The 24,270-nt window shown below is 45.5% G+C and overlaps 1 protein-coding gene across 2 annotated transcripts; it reads left to right on the top strand.

Annotated features, from left to right (window-relative positions):
- The first annotated feature begins 1,108 nt into the window (after window positions 1–1,108).
- Window positions 1,109–10,069, top strand: LOC122556805 (dihydropyrimidinase-related protein 1-like). Of its 2 annotated transcripts, XR_006313667.1 has the most exons (3): window positions 1,109–1,294; window positions 7,607–7,643; window positions 9,826–10,069. XR_006313667.1 is itself a non-coding variant. In XM_043704010.1 (2 exons), exons 1-2 carry the CDS (start codon window positions 1,135–1,137, stop codon window positions 9,912–9,914), a joined length of 249 nt encoding a protein of 82 aa, XP_043559945.1. In that variant the 5' UTR covers window positions 1,109–1,134; the 3' UTR covers window positions 9,915–10,069. The 2 variants fall into 2 exon arrangements, 1 of the variants encoding a protein (XP_043559945.1); XM_043704010.1 differs by lacking the exon at window positions 7,607–7,643.
- Window positions 10,070–24,270: the final 14,201 nt, after the last annotated feature.

Raw genomic sequence — 24,270 nt, 5'->3', positions numbered from 1 at the left:
TCAGGTGAATTGGCCATGCTAAATTGCCCATAGTGTTAGGTGCATTGGTCAGGGGGAAATGGGTCTGGGTGGGTTACTCTTCAGGGGGTTGGCGTGGACTGGTTGGGCCAAAGGGCCTGTTTCCACAGTGTAGGGAATCTAATCTAATCATCCCACCCTGACCCACCACCCCCACCCTATCCTTGTAACCCTGCATTTCCCGTGGCTAACCCACCCTAACCTGCACATCTTTGGACTGTGGGAGGAAACTGGAGCACCCGGAGGAAACCCATGCAGACAAGGGGAGAATGTGCAAACTCCACACAGACAGTCACCCGAGGCTGGAATCAGACCTGGGAACTGTGAGGCAACGGTGCTAACCACTGAGTCACCGTGCTGTCCACTAATGTCCTTGAGGGAAGGAAATCTGTCATCCTTACTTGGTCTGAGGCTGGAATCAGACCTGGGAACTGTGAGGCAACGGTGCTAACCACTGAGTCACCGTGCTGTCCACTAATGTCCTTGAGGGAAGGAAATCTGTCATCCTTACTTGGTCTGACCTACATGTGACTCCAGACCCACAGCAATGTGGTTGACTCAGTCCAAGGGGTAATTAGGAATGGGCAGTATACCCACATTCCATCCACAAATCAGGAAAAAAACTGCAAGTTATCAGTTTGTGCAATTAAGGAATCATTGGAAAATCATAATCCCTGAGGAAATGTCATCTGCAGAAGGTAAACGCTGTTTCACAAATGTGTACAAAAGATTGCGTGTCGTTTTGTGCAAGACTTCACAGAACGTCCTTGGTTTCCTCTGATTTCCTGCTCTCTCAAAGTTGCTCTGTTCAGATTCAAAGATGGGTCCGCCTCTCGAATGACTGTCAATCCATCCCATCTAACAGTCATCTCTTACTGCATCGAAAGCCAGATTGCTGGAGATGAGCTGAGGCCACCTATAATCACTGCCTCAGAGAAAGAATTAAATGTTTAATGTCCACGCAGGAACAAAAAGGGTTTCTAAATACATTTGGAGTTAAATGATGTGACATTCAGAGACGGCAATATTCCTCATTCACATCTGCTTGTCAAGACTTGACTATCAGCCTGTCACAAGTTTGAATCTACATTCACCATAAGTCTTTATTGTTTCTAGATGGCACAAGTGCGTGGTGTACCCAGGGGAATGTATGATGGCCCAGTGTACGACCTAGGAACCCCCAAAGCAGGAACCCCTTCAGCCTCAGCCAAGACATCTCCTAGCAAACAGCCCCAACCAGTTCGAAATCTACACCAGTCTGGTTTCAGCCTTTCAGGTAAGAATCCGGGTCCAGCAAAGCCCCCTTTCAAACACCCAGCAAACTGCTCGACTGAGATTCTCCCGAGAATCTACCGTGGTATATTAATGGAAGGTCACAGAGCAACAACAACATGGTATCCTGTCACTTTAAGAGAACACTGTTTTCAGTCAGTTGGATAGCGTAGTTTATGAGACACATTTATAAATCGTTGGTTCGACCTCGGTTAATTATTGTGCCCCATTCTAGGCACCACATTGTAGGAAGAAATGCCGAGGACTTGAAACAGGGCAGAGAAGTAACGAGTATCTGAAACAACCACGAGAAGAGGCTTTATGAAGCGAACTGCACAAGTTTAAAACAGCAGTGAGAGCTGGGGCAACGAGAATAGAAATCACTGGAAAAGCTCAGCAGGGTCTGGCAGAATCAGGGGAGAGAAATCAGAGTTAGTGTTTCGGGTCCAGTGACCCTTCTTCAGAACGGGAGAACTGTTCTTGCTTCTGATTTCTAGCATCCACAGTTCGTTTTTTTTATTATTGTTCAGTCTGATCTGGGGGTTCCTTTGCACTTTGAAAGAAGATAAGGAGATATTAATGAAGTCATTTTGCTTTTAAATTTAAACGTTCTTGGCTTTATTAATGGAAGCATAGAATAAATGCAAGGGAGTAATGGTGAATCTTTGTAAGTCACTGTTTATAAAGCTGAGGATATTGTGATCAATTCTGGACATCTGATTTTCAAAAGGAGAGTGTTAGGGAGAAGTAAAGAGAGATTTGCTGTCTTGCAGAGCTGGGCTGAGAAGTGGCAGATGGAGTTCAACCTGGATAAATGTGAAGGGATTCATTTTGGAAGGTTGAATTTGAATGCAGTATACAAGGTTAAAGAAGGATTCTTGGCAGTGTGGAAGAACAGTGGGATCTTGGGGTCCACATACATAGATCCCTCAAAGTTGCCATCCAAGTTGATAGGGTTGTTAAGAAGGCGTATGGTGTGTTGGCTTTCATTAACAGGCGCATTGTGTTTAAGAGCCGTGAGGTTTTGCTGCAGCTCTATAAAACCCTGGTTAGACCAGACTTGGAATATTATGTCCAGTTCTGGTCACCTCATTATAGGAAGGATGTAGATGCTTTAGAGAGGGTGCAGAGGAGATTTACCAGGATGCTGCCTGGATTGGAGGGCTTGCCTTATGATGAAAGGTTGAGGGAGCTAGGGCTTTTCACACTGGAGAGAAGAAGGAAGAGAGGTGACTTGATAGAGGTGTACAAGGTAATGAGAGGCATAGATAGAGTAGATAGCTGTCACAAGGGGTCATATTTTAAGATGGTTGGAGGAAGGTATAGGGGAGATGTCAGAGGATGGTACTTTACGCAGAAAGTGGTGGGTGTGTGGAATGCACTGCCGGCAGTGGTAGTAGAGCCAGAGACATTAGGGACATTTAAGCGACTGCTGGACAAGCACATGGACAGCAGTAAATTGAGGGATGTGTAGGTTAGGTTGATCTTAAATTAAGACAAATGCTCAGCACAACATCGTGGGCCAAAGGGCCTGTAATGTTCTATGTTCTGTAATGTCAGGGATAAGGAATATCAACTAAATGTAGAGCAGGAAGAAATTTCGATCATCCTGTTTTAGAATGAAAAATGTGGTGAGAAAACTTTATAGAAATTTAATTCCCATTTTATTGTGAGAGGTTTTGGCAGAGTTTTGGCACTATTGGGGAGATGAGGAGAAATATATTTACCCAGTGAGTTGCTATGATGCAGTGCCCAAAAGCCAATACAATAGGGACTGTCAAAAGATAATTGGATATTTAATTGAAAATAATTGAGGCAAACTACGACTGTAAGGGTGGAGGAATGTGACTAACGAGATAGCTCTTTACAAACAGCTAACGTGGGCTCGTGTAGTCCCACAAGTTAGCCTAGCCACACTCACAAACGTCACTCAGGCAAGTCAATGTTTTCCCTCCTTCCCTCTCTCTGAAGAAAGAGACTAATGAATGATGTATAGTATGGGAAAGATGAGGCAGATTATTCTGTGATTGGGTGCTGTCCATTCTCTAGACAGCTTTGCACAGGCACTCATTTTCCAGCCAACTTCCATATCATTCCTGATTAAGACCATAAAACATAGGAGCAGAAGTTAGGCCATTCAGCCCATTGAGTCTGCACCACCATTCAATCATGATTGGTCAGTTTCTCAATGCCATTCTCCCGCTTTCTCTCCCTAACTCTTGATACTCAAGAACCTATCTATCGCCGTCTTAAATATACTCATTGATCTGGCCTCCACTGCCTTCTGTCCCAGTGAATTCCATGGATTCTCCACTCTCTGGCTGAAGAAGTTTCTCCTTATCTTCCTTTTACTCTAAGGCTGTGCCCTTGAGTCCTAGTCTCTCCTTCCAATGGAAACATTTTCCCAACATCCACTCTGTCCGGGCCATTCAGTATTCTGTAAGTTTCAATTAGATCCCTCCTCATCTTTCTAAACTCCATCGAGTATAGACCCAGAATCCTCAAGCATTCCTCACATGTTAAGATTTTCATTCCTGGGACCATTCTCGTGAACCTCCTCTGAACACTCTCCAGGGTCAGTACATCCTTCCTGAGATATGGGGTCCAAAACTGCACACATTACACCAGATGTGTTCTGACCAGAACCTAATAGCGCCTCAGAAGTACATCCCTGCATTTAATCCCTGATTGCGCCTGTGGAGTGGTTTTTGTTTCTAGAATTTGCAATTGAAGAAGGGATGGGTAACAAACCATGGCCAAGCCAGCAATTATGATTCGTGTGAATGACATGGGACCAGGCCTTTGGTGTGATTGGCAAGTCATAGAATTGTAGAATCCTGACAGTGTGGAAGGAGGCCATTTGGCCCATCGGGTCACACCAACTCTCAGAAGAGGAGCATCCCACCTGCTCCCTTTTCCCTGTAATCCATGGCTAACCCACCCAACCTGCACATCCATGGACACCACGGTCAATATCCCATGGCCAATCCACCCTGACCTGCACACCTTTGGACTGTGGGAAGAAACCGGAGCACCCAGAGGAAACCCACGCAGACACGGGGAGAAACCTCATCCAGATAGTCATAGAATCCCCAAAGTGTGGAAACAGGCCATTTTGCCCAGTAAGTCCACACCAACCCTTCGAAGACTATCCCACCCAGACCCATTTCCTACCCTATTTCTCTACATTTAACCCTGATTAATGCCTCTAATGTACACATCCCTGCACACTACGGGCAATTTAGCACGGCCAATCCACCCTAACCCGCACACCTTTGGACTGTGGGAGGAAACTGCAGCACCCAGAAGAAACCCACACAGACGCAGGGAGAATGTGCAAACTCCACACAGACAGTCGCCTGAGGCTGGAATCGAACCCGGGTTCCTGGCGTCATGAGGCAGCAGTGCTAACCACAGACACATGTATCGATATCATCGCTGGGTGGGAAGGTGCTTTCTCTGTTAGGGTTGGCAAAAGTGCCACTTTGAGCTTTTCATTTGTTGACAGGAGAAAGTTAGTTTGAAAGGGCATTGTAAAGATTACAGACTGATACGAGGTCAGTCTGATGAGGATAGATAAGATGGACAGTGTCCCAGTTGAGCCATGCAAGTATAGCCTCATTCCCCATAGTTACATGAAGGAGAGTTTAGGTGGAAGAAAGAGGGCAGCTCCAGGCTGAGGTGAGTATTTTTCTTTTATTTCTTACAAAAAAAAGACACTCAAATGTAATGTTCCACTGTGAAATGCATTTATTTTTCTCCTCCCCTTCACTTCACTTCCTTTGCCACTGTTCTGGTCACTCTGTCCAAACCAGATTGGAATTTTGTGGGACTGTTACGAACGTATTGTATTGTATTGTGTTGCCATAGTCTTACCAGACCAGAGGCTGCTCGCTCATTAGAGAGAGATAACTGGTGGTGATTTAATCCGAGGGTCACCAGACCTCAGGCAAGGGAAGAGAGACTGAGAAGGATGGGAATTGAACCCACGCTGTTGCTCTGCAAACTGTCGCACCAGCCAACTGAGCTAAACTGGTTCCCTGGCATTAATGGCTGTTCTGATAATGAGAATTAGAATTAGCTTTATTGTCACATGAGGTCAGTGAAAAGTTTACAAATCAACAGCACCATCTTAGGTACCTCGGTACAGATTCTTAAATCAAAATTCTTGGGGGAAACGGACAAGAAGAATAAAGAAATCAAAAGTCCAACAATAAATTACTTCAGCCCAGTTTTCACACTTCGGGATCTAAAATGTATTGACAGGTTCTGGGAAACATGAGGCTCCATTCTCCTCTCCATTGACGTCCATAGGTTCCAATGTCAGAGTATAATTTCTGATTTAATTCTTTTTTTTCCCCCCCACCATCATTATCAAGGTACTGAGGCTAAATTCAGTGTCCAGGCTGTTGACCCAACAGGATTGAGATAATCTGGGAAGCTTGATGTCTGTACATCTCCAAGACAATCAGTGTTGCAGAATGGTTGTGATCTTTCGTTAGTTCCTGGGAGACCTTTGTTTTCCTTTTGAATTAGAATTTAGCTTTAATACCGGGCATGATCAGAGACAGCTGAGCTAAGACAAAACATCCACGTTTAAAGTTCCAGGATTATATTTTAAAAGTGCTAGCTTCTAGATGTTTCTAAGGAAACCATGCATAGGATTAACCATATGACTTCCATCTGCCAACTCCTCCATTTTGACTATCTCAGTCGTAGTTCAAATCCATGCACTTCAACAGAAACAAAACATCTGTGTGACAGAAGGATTGACCAATCTCAGCGAATGACTGACATTGTTGTGGAGTTAGAGGAACAGGTTTGATACCAGCAGCCCAGTGGATATGGATAAGGGCATTTAGCAGAGGAATGGCCTACTGCCAGATTCCTGTCATTGCTATCGCCATAGCGACTTCATCAGAGCAGCCTCCTAACTTCAAATGCTGATCCCCATGAGCATGTGAGTTGGTGTCCTATCCCACCCATAAACGGTAGAACACCACAGCACAGGGCGTTCGGTCCTCGATGGTGCACTGGCCTTTTATCCTATTCGAAGATCAAACTAGCCTACATACCCTTCACTTTACTATTATCCATGTGCCTAACCAAGAGTTGCTTAAATGACCCTAATGTCTCTGACTTTACCACCACCACTGGCAGTGCATTCTGCGCACCCACCACTCTCTACATAAAGAACTAATCTCTGACATCTTCATCCAATCAGCTTAAAATTATGTCTCCTCGTGATTGCCATTTTGGCCCTGGGAAAAGAGTCTCTAGTTATCCACTCTATCTGTGCCTCTCATCATCTTGCACACCTCTATCAAGTCACCTCTCATCCTTCTTCGCTCCAATGAGAAAAACCCTAGCTCCCTCAATCTTTTTTCATAAGAAATGCCCTCCAGTCCAGGCAGCATCCTGGTAAATCTCCTCACTAAAGCTTCCACATCCATCTTATAATGAGGCAACCAGAACTAAATGCAATAGCTGAATGTACTTCATGGGGTCTGTCAGGACCAGGAGTGATGTTTGACGTTCTGTATAACCTCTGTCACTGAGGAAACACATACCCTGATCCAACCTGTCCCTTCTGCTCCCACCCAACCCTTATCCAACACCTCACTGACTGACTGGCCTTCTTCTGGCCCCCTCGATAGCATGGTGGTGCAGGGCACTCTAGAAGTAAGTAGACTCTAAGGTGATCTTGGCTGGGCAACATGTTGATACCAATCAGGTTTAATTCTGCACGTACTGACCATCAGGTGGCTGACAAACGCAGCTTCACTGACTAGGTTAGAGACAAAAAAAAACTGGAGATGCTGGAACCCAAGGTAGACAAGCGGGAGGCTGGAAGAACACAGCAAGCCAAGCAGCGTCAGGAGGTGGGTTACACCCGAAACATCAACCTCTCCACCTCCTGATGCTGCCTGGCTTGCTGTGTTCTTCCAGCCTCCTGCCTGTTTACTCACTAAGTTTTTAACCAAAACCCAGAGTTGAGGGTAGGGGGGGGTATGGGAGCAGTCTATCAGACAAGTGGTTTTGCTTGACCATTGCCCTTTTGGGACACGTTATTGCACTGAGGACACCTTTTGAATGTTGTTGATGTCTATGACTACATTTTTTAAAATGAGAATGACATTTAGATTGCTTTTTATTAAAATTATTCAAAATGCCGGAGTTTGCTCTGTGAAGCAATTATTTGATGAACCAGCGACATCACCATATTTTGAAGCTGGAATTAGAGGGTAATCTTGAGCCCTTCAGAAGAATTGGCGGTTTGCCGTTGTCAATTAAACATTTCCATTCATTTCAATAGGGCGACCCTACTGATGGTTTTACAAAATCTAATGCAGGTATGGAACTATCAAGTTTAAACATCAAACTTACTTGGGGCCCTCGAGGCAAAGGGTTTTGTGAATACAACTGACTGGATTTAATTTGTTGGACAAAAGCCAATTCCCCAAGCTCCTCAACCCTTCGAGCAGACAGTCTCAGTAAAGAATTACAGTTCCTTGGAGGGTTTTCACATTATTTGGACAATAGATCCAAAGGAGCAAAAAGCAGGAGTCTATAGTACCTTGAGTGAGTAGGTTTGCTGTTGCTTTTTTGCTTTTTTTTTTAAAAAGAACACAGTGTGAAAGCCTCCCTGTAACGATGATTGTTTCTGAATCCTCGATTTCCCTAACCCCTGATTGCAACTTGCCCTTTGTCTTCTTGATGTAACAGTATTGGTTTGGGTTAAGGTGATGAGTACGAATGCTGGGGAAAGAAAGATATCCCCACCCGATGTCAAGGTCAAGCATTCCCTGGCTTGATCTTTAAACGTACTGATTCAGGGACCTTGACCAGGCCTTACCAACCCCCTTTAGGGCCCAGAGTTCAAGAGTCGACCTTGGACGTTACATTTCCTACGAGAATCATCAGCTGTTTGAGGCTGAGGCAAACCACAGGCGTTGGGAAATGTTCAGCACCCACTCCCAGAACCTAGAGAGAAATAGATTCTAATTGCCCCTCCCTGTAATGGGCAGGCACCCCAGTAACCCCCCCCCGCCCACTCTCCCCTTGTCAAACCACAAACATCAACAGCATTAGCCGGGAGAGAGAAGCAGATGCTTTATTTTGCTTGGACCGTGCTGTGGGGGTGAGAAACGGAGGCCGTTGTGACACAAGTCAGTAAACAATGGAAGTTAGATGGCAGCGCTGTCGGTGAGAATGGGCATTTGCTCCAGTTCTTCCTGCCCAGTAGCGGAGAGATCGCTTGAGCCTGTTAGGAGGGGTCAGGTCTTCCGGACCCTGAGTTGGTGGGCCCAGAGGTGGGAATGAAATGTCATGAGAGAGGCAGACCAGAATCCTGCCTGATTTAAAATCTGCGTCGATGAACACCCAAACTTAACACTCTGCTGCCAATTGAAGTCCTAAACTGATCTATGAATGGCCACTTAAGGGTCTCCCACTGCCTGGTCTGTGGGCAGGAGAACCGTCCCACCCTTCTGGTAAACGTTTGCCGGCAGGGTGCCAGTCGGGTGAGGTACATTCCAGCTCACACTAACCTGGGCAGTGTCAGAGAACTGGACACAGAACCACTTCTTAGCAACACCCCCACCTTCCCACCAGTGCCTCATCACAACTCTCACCAAAAACCAGCATCCCCCTTCCCCTCCAAATTACCACTTACCTTACCCTTGGGTGATCCTGAGGGCTCAGGGAGGGTGGAAATGGAGGTGTTGCTTCTGCAGCAACCATGGCCTATGGCTTTGACTGTCAAGCAGTTCTTGCCATTCCAGTAATTCCTCGTCCCAAGGCCTAATTCCAATCGAAAGACTACCAATAGCCAATCAGCTGCTTGGTGAGCCACAGGTATTCCTCCTCCGAGGTCTCCCACTTCCAGGCTGAGCCTGGAAATCACGGAGATACATCTACCCTTGTCGCTAATAGTCTTGCATGACCGGCCTTGAGTCGGTGAGATTGGTTCCTATTGGTTGCTCAGCCACCTTGTGTAGTACATACTAATGGGCAGGTTCTCTGAGAGTAGAGGGATGGTGAGTAAGGCAGAAAGAGACACAGGTAAGTTGTAGGCAGAAAGAGAGAAACTCCTGTGTCTGAACAGTGGGGAAAAGCCAAAGATAACAGAGACTGAGAAAGCAGGGGATTAGAGGAGAAACCATCTTCAAATGACCCCTGCTGCCTGAGCAAAGGGTGTTGGCCAACTCACTCTCTCCAAAATATGTGCCTTTACCAAATTGTTGCTGTATTGCTGGGACATTGAGTTTGCCTCCGCACTTTAGCAAGTCATGTGGAGATGGCGTGACTGAATGGGACTGACATGACTTGAACTCAATCGACCTCCTGACCCAGGGCAAGGAAAGTGGAGCGTGTTGAGGGGATTGGAGGTCATTGTAAGGAATGGCAGGGGTAGTGGAGATGGTTGTGTGGAGGGTGGTGGGTGGGCGTGGGGAAGGGGGGTTGGCATGGAATTGTTGGCACCTTGCAGGGGCAGCTGTCCTTCATGGCCACTCCCATCCTCTCTCTCAACAGGGGCACAAGTGGACGACGGCCCTCGACGCAGTGGTCACCGCATCGTAGCGCCTCCTGGTGGACGCTCAAATATCACCTCACTCAGCTGAAGCTCATGACAGGGAAAAAGAGAGGGGTGGGGGGAGAGAAGGAAGAAATTGTGCTGTAATGATGACGTCTTGCAAAGAAAAGCAAAATAAAAGATAATTGTGTTTGTCCTGCAAAAAACAAAAGAAATAAATGGTCACTCTGGATTGAATATAAACAGTGCCTCAAGCCTTATTGATGAGATATGTTACTTTGTCATGGCTTTTAAGAATGTCTTGTTTTCATTTATTTAGCCTTAAGCTGTCACAGTTTACAAGTTAATAGTGGGGATGCAGAGATTACAGTGCTTCTGTTCATTTATTTTCACATTGTGCCCCACCCTGACCACACTCCAATAATCCCGGCTGACCATCATGTGACCATTTCGGCAATGGAACCTCTTTAGGCCCCACTTCTGATTTAAATCTTGCGCATTCCACATGGTTTTGAGTCTTGAGTTGAGAGTGTAGTGCTGGAAAAGCACAGCAGGCCAGGCAGCACCCAAGGAGCAGGAAAATCGACGTTTCAGGCATAAGGCATGAGGCTGATTCCTGCTGAAGAGCTTATGCCTGACACGTTGATTTTCCTGCTGCCTGACCGGCTGTGCTTTTCCAGCACCATACTCTTGACTCTAATCTCTAGCATTTGCAGTCATCACTGACTCCTAGTTTTGAGGCTTGCCCATTTCACCTGACAAAGGGGCAGTGCTCCGGAAGCTTGTGATTCCAAATAAACCTGTTGGACTCTATAACCTGGTGTCTTCTGACCTTGTCCGCACCCCAGCCCAACACCGGCACCTCCACATCATCAACTCTAGTTTTGGGAGTGTCCGAGTAGTGACTGCGTAGGGGAAGGTAGTCAGGATTTACACTTCTCTGTGTTTCCCATTCACTAAAAGTTTTGACTTCACCTTATTGTAAGGTATCAAATTTAATTAGAGGAGAAAGTGAGGTCTGCAGATGCTGGAGATCAGAGATGGAAATTAGCCCTGAAGAAGGGCTAATGCCCGAAACGTCGATTCTCCTGTTCCCTAGATGCTGCCTGACCTGCTGCGCTTTTCCAGCAACACATTTCCATATCAAATTTAATTAACCACACCCGTAAAGGAGTCGGCTTCTTCCTCTACAATTCGACGACGTGTCTTTTGTCAGTGTCATTGAACTTTGTGAAGCCTATTGGAGAAATCTTTGCTTTCCCAGTCTCTGGCCAAGTCAGCTTTGCTGTAAATCAGGTCAGGTACAACGTCTAGCCTCTCCAGGTTGTCAGACCATAGTGCAGCTCTATTGGCTGCTCACAAGAGGTCAGGTCTCGCGAGCTCTTTCCAACTTGAAGACAGCTAGCTCTCTCGCCCCAACTGACCCTCGTAACTCCACGACTGCACACCCCACCGGCAGCACGGTGGCTCAATAGTTAGCACTGCTGTCTCACAGCGCTAGGGACCCAAGTTCGATTCCACCCTCGGGTGACTGTCTGTGGAGTTTGCACATTCTCCCCGTGTCTACATGGGTTTCCTCTGGGTGCTCCAGTTTACTCCCACAGTCCAAAGGTGTGCAGGTTAGGTGAGTTGGCCATGCTGATTTACCCATAGCATTCAGGGGTGTGTAGGTTAGGTGCATTAGTCATGGGAAATGTAGTGTAATAGAGTAATAGAATGGGTCTGGGTGGTTTACTCCTCAGAGGGTCGGTGTGGACTTGTTGAGCTGAATGGCCTGTTTCCACATTGTAATGATTCTATGATTTGTTTTGCTCTTCTGAGGGAGCGTTCATGGGAAATTAGTGAAGCTTATTCAGTTTATAGGTCACCACAACTTTCCATGAATTATAGAATCTCTACAGCGTGGCAGCTGGTCATTCGGCCCACACTGACCCTCCAAAGAGCATCCCAGCCAGACCCAGTTGCACCTCTGTAACCCTATATTTCCCATGGCTAATCCATCTAGCCTGCACATCCCTGGACACTACAGGATCATTGAACGTGGCCAATCCACCTAAACCTACATATCTTTGGACTATGGGAGGACGCCCACAGATTCAATGAGGGAGAGCGTGCAAACGTGCACACAGTTGCCCGAGACTGGAATCGAACCTGGGCCTCTGACACTGTGAGGCAGCAATGCTAACTACTGAGCCACTGTGCCTGTGCCCAGTGCCTGTACCCATCCTTCCAGTAAGTGTGTTCTGTCACTGGCTGAGCGACACTGTACGCCAACAGCTACAGGGCTCTGTGAAACCAGCAAGAAATAGCCATGGTCCCTGACACGAAGCCAGAAGGTGGTGAATGCAGTGGTACATTCCAGTAACTTTACGATAACGTGTCTTCTTAGGTTTTGCTTCTTTCATACGATTGAACCCAAAGTCCCCATTGCAGTTAGTGACAGGCGTCAAGGAAATGAAGCAGAATATCAACTGGAATCTCAACAGAAGTCAGCAGAGCTCAGAAAGACTTTCTTAAAGTAAAAGTTGTTTTGTTGTTTAAGGGATTGATTCAAGGTTCCCTCCCTGATTCTGCTAATGAAGGTTTATAACAAAGTCTGTCAAACTTAATTTTGTCAACCGTGCAGGTTGGAAGGCCCGAATTTAATTGTCCAGTTCGTGCAAAGTCATTTACCTCAGCTGCCCGTGAATTAGTGAACTTTGATGACCCTGAACAGTGTTGATTTTGGAAGGTGACCTCCCCGGATCCCAGCACTAATTACCCAGTTACCTGATTCCATCTGACAATTGACAATTGGGTGAGATCAGGATTGGCTTTGGTTGTGAAGACCCACGTAGTCGAACAGCTTACCAGCACTCACTGTCTAGATTTGTGCAGCAAGTTGGGCCGTTACCCTGTCGAGAGGGGGTGTGAGGTGGCGGATGCAGAATCATAAAAATGAAAAGAAATTGGTTGATTCATGGGCTGATCTCCCCAGTCCGTCCCCGAACAGAGTTGCAGTTTTGTTTTGGTAAATTCTTGGCTCTTTGTCAAGTGCACTGTAATCGATGCATCCTCTTACAAGGACAATAGCCTTGATGTGTATTCATGTTAAACCTTGTGCATGATGCTGAATCTTGTAGGAATTGGCTCGTCAAGTCATACATTGCATTACTTCGTAGACTTAAAGTGCTTTTACACTTTTTATTTGCTGCTTGTTTGGATGTGTGTGTGTGTATCTGCACACACACATACACACACACACGCACATACTACCTCGCAATATCACCCGATTTAAACACTAACCATGAGGTATTCCATCGAGTGTGTTAATATTCCCAATGATCCTTTCCTCAGCAAGGACTCTGTACTATTTTTAATGATTATATTTTATACAGCCTTAATACAGTACAAAAGCAGCAGATTGTGTTTTGTTTTTTAATTGTCCTGGATTATTCCACAATGCGCCAATGGGATGTTTAGTAATGATATGACTAGGGAGCCCTTAAACAAAATGCTTCCAGTACTTCTGTGTTGTTGGGGGGAAAGCGGGGACGCTGTATAGTCAGAACTTGTAGCCAGCTTCAATGATAAACATCGAGAGTCAATCATGTATGCGCAACTCAGTCTCACACCGTTAAACACCGAGGATGCAGTAATTAAATCAAGGATGTGTCTATTACTGCCTACAAACACCCCTTCCATTTTAAATTGTGTTAAAAATCGCACAACACCAGGTTATAGCCCAAAAGGTTTATTTGGAAGCACTAGCTTTCAAAGTGCTGCTCCTCCTTAGCTGCCTGATAAAGGAGCAGCGGTCCGAAAGCTAGTGCTTCCAATTAAACCTGTTGGACTATAACCTGGTGTTGTGTGAGTTTTAACCTTGTTCCTCCACATCATGGCTACCATTGACACTTTAAGTGATGAGCATGTCAGAGAATGGAAGAAGAACATTGTTGCCATAGTGATTTGTTCTGCTTTATTTACCTCACAAGGCAAGCATGGACAGAGAGAGTCCACTCACAGGGTCATACAGCATGGAAACAGACCCTTCAGTCCAACCAAGTTTATGCTGAAAGTAATCCCAAACTAAACTAGTCCCACCTGCCTGCTCCAGGCCCATATCCCTCCAAACCTTTCTGTTTGTGTACTTACCCAAATGTTCCTTAAATATTGGAACTGTACCCGCATCCACCACTTCCTCAGGACGTTCATTCCACACAGAAACCACCCTCTGGGTGTAAAAAGGTCACCCATAATGCCTTTTTAAAATCTCTCTCCTCTCACCTTAAAAATGTGTCCCCTCATCTTGAAATCCCCCATCCTACGGAAAAGACAACTCCCTTTAACTGTACCCACACCCCTCATCATTTTATAAACTTTTGTCAGGTCGCCTCTCAACCACCTACACTCTGGTGAAAAAAGTCCCAGCCTATCCAGCCTTCCCTTATAACTCAAACCTTCCATACCCGGCAACATCCTGGTAAATCTCTTCTGAACCCTCTCCAGCTTAATAATATCTTTCCTCTAACTGGGAAACCTAAACTGGATACAGTACTCCAGAAGATGCCTCACCAATATCCTCTCTTATAGGATTTGAGGTAATGCCCTGTTAAAATAGCTCCCCGAACAACACTGCTCTCTTTTCCATCTCCCAAGCACTTGCTGAACAGATCACAGTCACCATATGAATTGACACCATCTATCAATTTAAACATATACTCTCTGTTTGTGTGCCCTCAGAATTTTCCTAAGGTCAAGGCAATATCAGGAATGAGATTTATTATAATTGGTTACAAACCCAGTTAAATACAGGGACAGGTATCCACCATTTTGTTTTCAGACAGAATATATTTTAATGCTTGATTTTAAATTAGTGACGGTTGCTGTAGGCTGTGGTTGTAATAACGTGTCACAGAGAGTTTGATGATCTATGCTTTGGAATTAAATACAATCTCTCCTTTCACAAACTGGAGGAAGGAACATAACTGGATGACTGAAACAAATAATTGGGACAATTGTTTTTCTATATTGGCCTTCAGGTCTCAAAATGGCTGCCACTGGCTGTCCACCATTTTGTCTCATCCTTGAACCTCAGTAATACAAGGGGCTTGTCCCTTTATCAGGTGTTTTGTCAATGGGATAAGTGATAAAGGGCTTCCAAAATTCTTCTATTTTTGTGGATGATTGGCATTATAAAGAGCCTCAGGACAGTATAATTCAACCAAGGACTTGAAATTATCTGGTCATTGGGTTGGAGGGAGGTGTGCACGAAGGGTGATGTTTGACCCACTGCTCTGGGACGGACTGGGTATGTTGCTCACATTAATTCAGTTGAAATGATTAAAGAAAAATCTAAAATCTTCCTGCGGTTTGAGGTTTCAACAGCTGACTACTTTTTGATTATCGTTTTCTTCCCAAAAATAAAAGACTCTGATTGAAGAAGGTGTACGGACAACATTTACCAAGGTGATTGATGTTTAGAAATTGTTTCTTGTATTTAATTATGTTTGTATCTACAGTACGTGTCTCAGACTAATAAATTTATGCAGATATGGCTACCCAAGAACAGACCGTGTTGTGGTTATTATTTTTGTTTTGTCAGTGTTTTTGGTCACTGCAAGCAGGGATTTCTGAGTTGAATTTTCAGTCACTTTGTCCATTCTGTCAGTTTAAACATCTGGTGAAAAGTTTCTACCAGAGTCACAGAGATGTACAGCACGGAAACATACCCTTCGGTCCAACTCGTCCATCCCAACCAGTTATCCCAACGCAATCTAGTCCCATTTGCCAGCACTTGGCCCATATCCCTCTAAACCCTTTCTATTCATATACCCACCCAAATGTCTTTTAAATGTTGCGATTGTACCAGCCTCCACCACATCCTCTGGCAGCTCATTCCATACACGTACCACTGTCTGCGTGAAAATGTTGCCCCTTAGGTCTCTTTTATATCTTTCCCCTTTCACCCTAAACCTATGCCCTCTAGTTCTGGACTCCCTCACTCCAGGGAATAGACTTAGATATTTATCCTATCGATGCCCCTCATGATTTTATAAACCTCTATAAGGTCACCCCTCAGCCTCCGACACTCCAAAGAAAACAACCCTAGCCTGTTCAACCTCTCCCTATAGCTCAAATCTTCCAACCCTGGCAATATCCTTGTAAATCTTTTCTGAACCCTTTCAATACTCATAACATCTTTCCGATAGGAAGGAGACCAGAATTGCATGCAATATTCTAACAGTGGCCTAACCAATGTTCTGTACAACCGTAACATGACCTCCCAACTCCTGTACTCAATACTCTGACCAATAAAGGAAAGCATACCAAATGCCGCCTTCACTATCCTATCTACCTACAACTCCACTTTCAAGGAGCTTTGAACCTGCACTCCAAGGTCTCTTTGTTCTGCAACACTCACTCGGACCTTACCATTAAGTGTATAAGTCCTGCTAAGATTTGCTTTCCCAAAATGCACCACCTCATATTTATCTAAATTCCACTCCATCTGCCACTTCTCAGCCCATTGGCCCATCTGATCAAGATCCTGTTGTAATCTGAGGTAACCCTCTTCGCTGTCCACTACACCTCCAATTTTGGTGTCATCTGCAAACTTACTAACTGTACCTCTTATAGTCATATCCAAATCATTTACGTAAAGGACGAAAAGTAATGGACCTCGCACCGATCCTTGTGGCACTCCACTGGTCACAGGCCTCCAGTCTGAAAAACAACCCTCTACCACCATCCTCTGTCTTCTACCTTTGAGCCAGTTCTGTATCCAAATGGCCAGTTCTCCCTGTATTCCATGAGATCTCACCTTGCTAATTAGTCTCCCATGGTGAATCTGGTTGAAGGCCTTACTGAAGTCCATATAGATCACATCCAACGCTCTACCCTCATCAATCCTCTTCATTACTTCTTCAAGAAAGGGAAGGAGTCCACTTTTAAACATGGGGCCACTGTGCTTATCCATGACTTCCATTGAGGACCTGCATTTAGTAAGTGCTGTACTTGTTTCTGATATGTCTGGCTCAGTGCCCGTTTTGGAAAACACAATGTTGAAGTTCCCAAGAAAACTTTGGTTTCCACCCACTCAAATTAGAAACAAAAAAAACTGCAGCTGCTGCAATCCAAGGTAGACCGGCAGGAGGCTGGAAGAACACAGCAAGCCAGGCAGCATCAGGAGGTGGACAAGGCGGTGTTTCCGGTGTAACCCTTCTTCAGAACTGGGGGTGGTGGTAAAGGGAGCTGCAGATAAAGGGGGAGAGGGTATGACCGTCTGTGGGAGACAGAGAAGTTTGTGCGAAGATCTGTAGCTCGGGTGCTCGTTGTTGTTGTTCTGTTTGCCAAGCTGGAAGTTTTTGTTGCAAACGTTTCGTCCCCTGGCTAGGCGACATCATCAGTGCTTGGGAGCCTCCTGCGAAGCACTTCTTTGATGTTTCCTCCGGTGTTTATAGTGGTCTGTCCCTGCCTCTTCCGGTTGTCAGTTTCAGCTGTCCGCTGTAGTGGTTGGTATATTGGGTCCAGGTCGATGTGTTTGTTGATGGAGTTTGTGGATGAATGCCATGCCTCCAGGAATTCCCTGGCTGTTCTCTGTCTGGCTTGCCCTATGATAGTAGTGTTGTCCCAGTCGAATTCATGTTGCTTGTTGTCTGCGTGTGTGGCTACTAAGGATAGCTGGTCGTGTCGTTTTGTGGCTAGTTGATGTTCATGTATGCGGATTGTTAGCTGTCTTCCTGTTTGTCCTATATAGTGTTTAGTGCAGTCAGAGACCGAGAACTCCACCTACCCCTACCTCACCCCAATGCCGCTACCCCCACCCCCTTTACCTGCAGCCCCCCTTACACCCACCCCCAGTCCTGAAGAAGGGTCACTCCTGAAACGTCGACTTCTCCACCTCCTGATGCTGCCTGGCTTGCTGTGTTCTCCCAGTCTCTAACATAAAATAACAAGTTAAGGTCATGGACCAGCCTTTGGCCAATGATGGTATTCAGTCACCATCTAGTGGAATAACAGAGAAATTACATTTCGCAAAACTTTGTTAGCTCTACTGTCGAATCATGAGGTGATACATACATAGAGTTATAGAGATGTACAGCATGGAAACAAACCCTTCAGTCCAACTTATAGATGTTTATAAAATTATGAGTGACATGGATAAGACAAATAGACAAAGTTTCTTCCCTGGGATGGAGGAGTCCAGAACTAGAGGGCATAGGTTTAGGTTGAGAGGGGAAAGATATAAAAGACACCTAAGGGGCAACTTTTTCACACAGAGGGTGCTGCGTGTATGGAATGAGCTGCCAGAGGAAGTGGTGGAGGCTGGTACAATTGCAACATTTAAAAGGCATCTTGATGAGTATATGAATAGGAAGGGATGGAGGGATATAGGCCGGGTGCTGGCAGGTGGGACTAGATTGGGATGGGATATCTGGTCAGCATGGATGGGTTGAACCAAAGGGTCTGTTTTTGTGCTGTACATCTCTATGACTGTATGAACCCGTCCAAGCCGACCAGATATCCCAACCTAATCTCATCCCATTTGCCAGCACTTGGCCCATATCCCTCTAAACCCTTCCTATTCATATACACATTCAGATGCCTTTTAAATGCTGTAATTGTACCAGCCTCCACCACTTCCTCTGGCAGCTCAATCCATACACACGCTACCTTCCACATGAAAACGTTTGTCCCTTAGGTCCCTTTTATATCTTTTCCCTCTCACCCTATAAACTTATGCCTTCTAGAATTAGAATTAGAATTTATTGTCGTATGTATTCTTACAATAAAAATACAATGAAAAGTGTTATAAGCTCCCCTAGCATGGTGCCTATAATGACAATAGTCCTGATAAAATCACCAGTTACAAAATTAAGTAAAACTGCATAAATATAAGACAAAGTTCAACAAAGTCCAGTTAAAGGCTCCTGGTCTCAAAGAAAGCAGATCCACGATGAGAACAACACGACGGGACAAATACTGAAATGCTGGGACGCCACATCACTGGGTCAAAAGCCACTGAAGAAATACCACCGCTAAAAACACCAGTTAAAAATAAAACTGCTGGGCCATCGGATCACTGGGTGGCTACCCATGGAGAAAACGAAACGGTGAGCCATCAGAAAACCCAAGCCAAGGGCACTCAACGAAGGTTTAGATTCAAGCTGGACACTGTCAAGATCACAAGCTGGGACAACCGTTCCAACACCATAGGCCGAGACAACACATCGAGAAAGACCCGCCAGATACAACAGCCGCTTAGGAGAAGCTCATGATTGAAGCTTTTGAAATGGAGGTAAGTGAATGTGAGTTTTTCTATTGTATATATACCAACTGAAAGACCTTAAAAACAGAAAAACAAGGAAAAGAAAATAGTAAAGGCAAACTGACTAGATAAGCAACAGACTCCTGTGCTGAGAGGCCTACGTTATATGCTGCTACTCCACTGCTGCCATTTTAGTTCTGACTCCCCACCCTATCCGTGCCCCTCATGGTTTTATAAACTTCTATAAGGTCACCCCTCAGCCTTTGACACGCCAGGGAAAACAACCCCAACCTATTCAGCCTCTCTGCGTGGCACAGTGGCTCAGTGGTGAGCACTGCTGCCTCACCGCGCCAGGTACCCAGGTTTGATTCCAGCCTCAGGCGACCGTCTGTAAGGAGTTTGCACATTCCCCCCGTGTCTGCGTGGGTTTCCTCCGGGTGCTCCGGTTTCTTCCCACAGTCCAAAGATGTGCAGGGCAGGTGAATTGGCCATACTAAATTGCCCGTAGTGTTAGGTGCATTAAAACAAGATCAAAGGACAAAGAAAATTTACAGCCCAGGAACAGGCCCTTCGGCCCTCCAAGCCTGAGCCAATCCAAATCTACTGTCTAAACCTGTCGGTCTATTCCTAAGCATCTGTATCCCTCTGCCCCCACCTACTCATGCATCTGTCCAGACACATCTTAAATGAATCTACCGTGCCTGCCTCTACCACCTCTGCTGGCAACACGTTCCAAACGCCCACCACCCTCTGTGTGAAGTACTTGCCGTGTGTATCCCCCTTAAACTTTCCACCTCTCACCTTGAAAGCGTGACCTCTCGTTATTGAATCCCTCACCCTGGGAAAAAGTTTGTCTCTATCTACCCAGTCTATACCCTTCATGATTTTGTAAAGCTCAGTCAGGTTCCCCCTCAATCTCCTTTATTCTAGTGAAAATAAGCCTAACCTACTCAACTCTCTTCATAGCTAGCACCTTCCACACCAGGCAACATCCTCGTAAACCTTCTCTGCACCCTCTCCAAAGTGTCCACATCCTTTTGGTAATGGGGCAGCCAGAACTGTACACAATATTCTAAATGCGGCGGAACCAATGTCTTGTACAATGTTAACATGACTTGCCAGCTCCTATACTCAATACCCCGTCCAATGAAGGCAAGCATACTATATGCCTTCTTGACCACTCTATCCACCTGTGCAGCAACCTTCCGGGTACAATGGACCTGCACTCCCAGATCTCTCTGCCCATCAACTTTTCCCAAGGCTCTTCCATTCATTGTATAATTCGCTCTAGAATTAGACTTGCCTAAATGTATCACCTCACATTTGTCTGAATTGAAAACCATCTCTCACTTTTCTGCCCAACTCTCCTGTTTATCTATATCCTCCTGTATCTCTGACAGTCCCTTATGCTTTCTGCTACTCCACCAATCTTTGTGTCATCTGCAAACTTGCTGATCATACCAACAGTTCCCTCTTCCAGATCATTTATGTATATCACGAACAACAGTGACCCCAATACTGACCCCTGTGGAACACCACTGGTCACCTTTCTCCATTTCGACAAACTCCCTTCAACTACTACTCTCTGTCTCCTGTTGCTCAACCAGTTCTTTATCCACCTAGCTAGAAGACCCTGTAACTTCACTTTCTCCATTAGTCTCCAATGGGGAACCTTATCAAATGCCTTACTAAAGTCCATGTATATGACATCAACAGCCTTTCTTCATCTAACAACTTGGTCACTTCCTTAAAGAACTCTATTAGTCAGGGATAAATGTAAGGTCGGGGAATGGGTCTGGGTGGGTTGCTCTTCGGAAGATTGGTGTGGACTTGTTGGGCCGAAGGGCCTGTTTCCACACTGTAGGGAATCTAATCTAATCAGATAGCTCAAACCCTGGCAACATCCTTGCAAATCATTTCTGAACCCTTTCAAGTTTCACAAAATCCTTCCACTTCATGAGATGAACAATTTTAAAAATCAAAAGCCCAATCATATTAAAATGTAAATACTTGTGTTATAGGCCAGGCCAGACCACCTGGAAACATGCCAGGAAGGTAGCACAGACCTAACTTTACTATTTGAGTTAAGCAAGTGGATATTCCAAGAGAGAATCAGCTGGTCTGATTACTCAGTGTTAAACAAAAACATAACTTATTTGCAAGGTTACAGAATGTAACACAAAGAATGAAAATAGAATACCGAAATAACTTATCCTATCCAAACCCGACAGGCTACCCACGTAAACGATGCTGTTCCAAAATACTTGCAACAATCCCAATAAACACCCCTTGGCAAATTGAATAAAAATGTGTCCATCTGTTGTCTTTCACTGTGCCTCACATCTGAACACGCACACACCATGAGTGATGGGGATAATATAAGCACTAATATAAGTTAGATGGCAGTGTGGGGGTAAAAGAAAAAAAAAAGACATATAAACAGGGGATATAGCTGATTGCTTGCCCCTCCTCTGTGGTCACATGCATGCCTGGGTGTCCCTGGAGTAGGAGCACATGGTGTCAACAAATAAATACTCCTTGGCGCAAAAGGTAAAATAAAACCAGGGCTTACAGGCTTGACATTAGAAAGAGCAAGAGTCCCAGGGCGAGCTTCCCCAGCAACCTTTCTTCACACACATTGCTGCTGAACTGGCCACTCTCCTTTCATTGTACAATTTTATTTTAACTTGAAAGCCTTCTGCCTGAGGCAGTATCTGTTACCTGTAAGCAAATGAGCCCTAAAATCTTTCCAAACTCTCAGACATTTTGGAGTCTGGGCTGTTTACAACCTGTCTGAAGATAATCAAGGACGCTATCACCTTGTCCGAATGAGCAGCCTCCTCACTTTTATACTGATGTGCATTTCCAGTCATCGCATTTTCACACCTCTTTGTCTGCTTCTGGTTTCCAGCAAATACCTTCACTTTTAGGAAAATGTGCATACCTTGTGTCTCACAGCCTGTCAACTCCATTTCATTTACATAAAATATGCAGTTCACTGGCAAGACTTGTATTAGTGGGAATGCTGGTCATAACAGTGACGCCTGACATGGTTGAACAGTCTGGGTGGCACAAGGTGTTTCTTTCTGCCTTTTTGGATGAAGTGTCTCAAAGACATGACACAAACCTAAAACAGAAACCCCAAAGAACTGCAGATGCTGGAAATCAGAAACAGAAATCGCTGGAGAAACTCAGCAGGTCTGGTAGCCCCTGCGGAGAGAGAGAAAACAGAGTTAACGTTTCGGGTCCAGTGACCCTTCTTCAGAACAGACACAAACCAAGTCCCACTTTATTCCTGATGAAAGGTTTACGCCCAAAACGTTGATTCTCCTGATCTTCCGATGCTGCCTGACCAGCTGTGCTTTTCCAGCACCACATTCTTTGATTCTGATCTCCAGCATCTGCAGTGCTCACTTTCTCCTTTGAAATGGGGAAATGTTGTGAAAGCTACATCATTAGATGAGATTTCTTTCATACTGGATGGTACGTTAAACCGTAGGCCTTTCAAACCCCTCTAGCGATGTAGGAAGTTTAGCCAACAACTCTGTGCTAAGTTCTTTGAGATCTCCCCTGGTGTTGGATTTGGCGTAGGAAATGTAGGGTTATCGGGTAATGTAGAAGGGTCTGCGTGGGATTTTCTTCAGAGGTTTGGTGTGGACTTGAATGGCCAGCTTCCACACTTTAGGGATTCTATGAGGCACTCAGTACCCCAGTGATGGACCCAATGTTGGCAAGAACAGGGGGTCTGATCAGAGCCACCCACCGCTCTTGCTGCCCGGGACCTCCTCCCTCCCAATGCCATTCACCATGGTTTGGGATCCAAGGGGAACACTGGGCCTTGGCTGGATGCTATACCAGCAGCAGCCATCACCTGCATGGTGGCGCTGTTGGTCAACAGCTGGCTGGTTGGACTTCTCCACAATCAAGGACCCTGGAGAAGACCTCCAGATGTCCAGGCCAGTGCCTGAGTCAAAGTTAATCCAGCTAACAAGGGAGACCCCCATCACCTTCATTAAACACTGCCCACTGACTGCACTTCAGAACAACTTCATTGGCTGTCAAGGACTTAGGAGTGATTTGATGTTATGGACGATAGTTATTTCTGTTCACTTTGGTTATGAGTGATCAGCATCCTTACCCATTTACCTGTCGGTAGTTCTGCGATTTTAATATTCCCCTCCCCCCATTCTACGAGAAATTGACATCTTCCCTCACAAATCCTGCTTGGGTCAGAATATGGATTTTGTATGCTTCCGACTTGGTTTGACCACATACCTCGGTTCAGGATTATCATGTCTCCTTAACAGGGAGAGCTTTCCCAGCTCGGTCTGCTCAGCCTGTCTGCGGTCTCTTCTTAGAGCAATAACCTTCAAAACCTTTGCTGTTTTTATAAGAAAAGGAATGAGCTATGAGCCAGCAATGCTGTCTGAAATGTGGCTATCCAGAAAAAAGCTTAATGCATTGAACGTGAGTGAAGAACCCCCAGCTGCCATACTCTAACTACTGTTAAGACGTGGAACTACTCCCTTTAGGGTTTCGTCTCCATGCGTGATGATCCTACTTCACGGTGTCTGAGCCCAAGATCCTTTCTCATTACTGTAAGCACTACTGCCTCACAGTGCCAGGGACCCAGGTTCGATTCCAGCCTCAGGCGACTATCTGTGAGTTTGCACATTCTCCCTGTGTTTGCGTGGGTTTCCTCCGGGTGCTCCGGTTTCCTCCCACATTTCAAACGATGTGCAGGTTAGGTGGATTGGCTGTGCTAAGTTGCCCGTAATATTAGGTGCATTAGTCAGGGGTAAGTATATGGGAATGGGTCTGGGTGGGTTACTCTTTGGAGGGTCGGTGTGGACCTGTTGTGCCAAGGGCCTGTTTCCATACTGTAGGGAATCTAATCCAATCTATCCTTGTGTCGTCCTTTACCTGCTGTGCTCTTCCAGTAATTCCTGTTTTTGTTTTGGATTTCCAGCATCTGCAGTCCTTCTGGGTCCAATAATTGTGCTTCCCCAATTTCTGACCTCTTGTAGCTCCCTGCACTCCAACAGTGTAATGATCAACAGCAAGGCTGCTGAAGAAGGCAGCATCGCAGCAGTGCAGAGATTTCCAACAGTTGTTGGGCTGTTGAAGGTTACAGAGATAGACACGGCTGAGGGCATAGGAAGACTGTTGGAATCTTTCTGTGTGTGTGTGTGTG

Source organism: Chiloscyllium plagiosum, chromosome 14, assembly GCF_004010195.1.
Source record: "Chiloscyllium plagiosum isolate BGI_BamShark_2017 chromosome 14, ASM401019v2, whole genome shotgun sequence".
In the NCBI taxonomy this organism is placed as follows: domain Eukaryota; kingdom Metazoa; phylum Chordata; class Chondrichthyes; order Orectolobiformes; family Hemiscylliidae; genus Chiloscyllium; species Chiloscyllium plagiosum.
Note: the sequence above shows the minus strand (reverse complement) of the source record. Positions and strands in the feature narration are given on the sequence as shown.

Excerpts from the sequence above, each read along its gene's own strand:
- LOC122556805 (XM_043704010.1), top strand. The coding sequence starts at position 1,135 with ATGGCACAAGTGCGTGGTGTACCCAGGGGAATGTATGATGGCCCAGTG. Across the intron at positions 1,295-9,825 it reads GTCTGGTTTCAGCCTTTCAG|GGGCACAAGTGGACGACGGC; the intron begins GTAAGAATCCGG and ends CTCTCTCAACAG.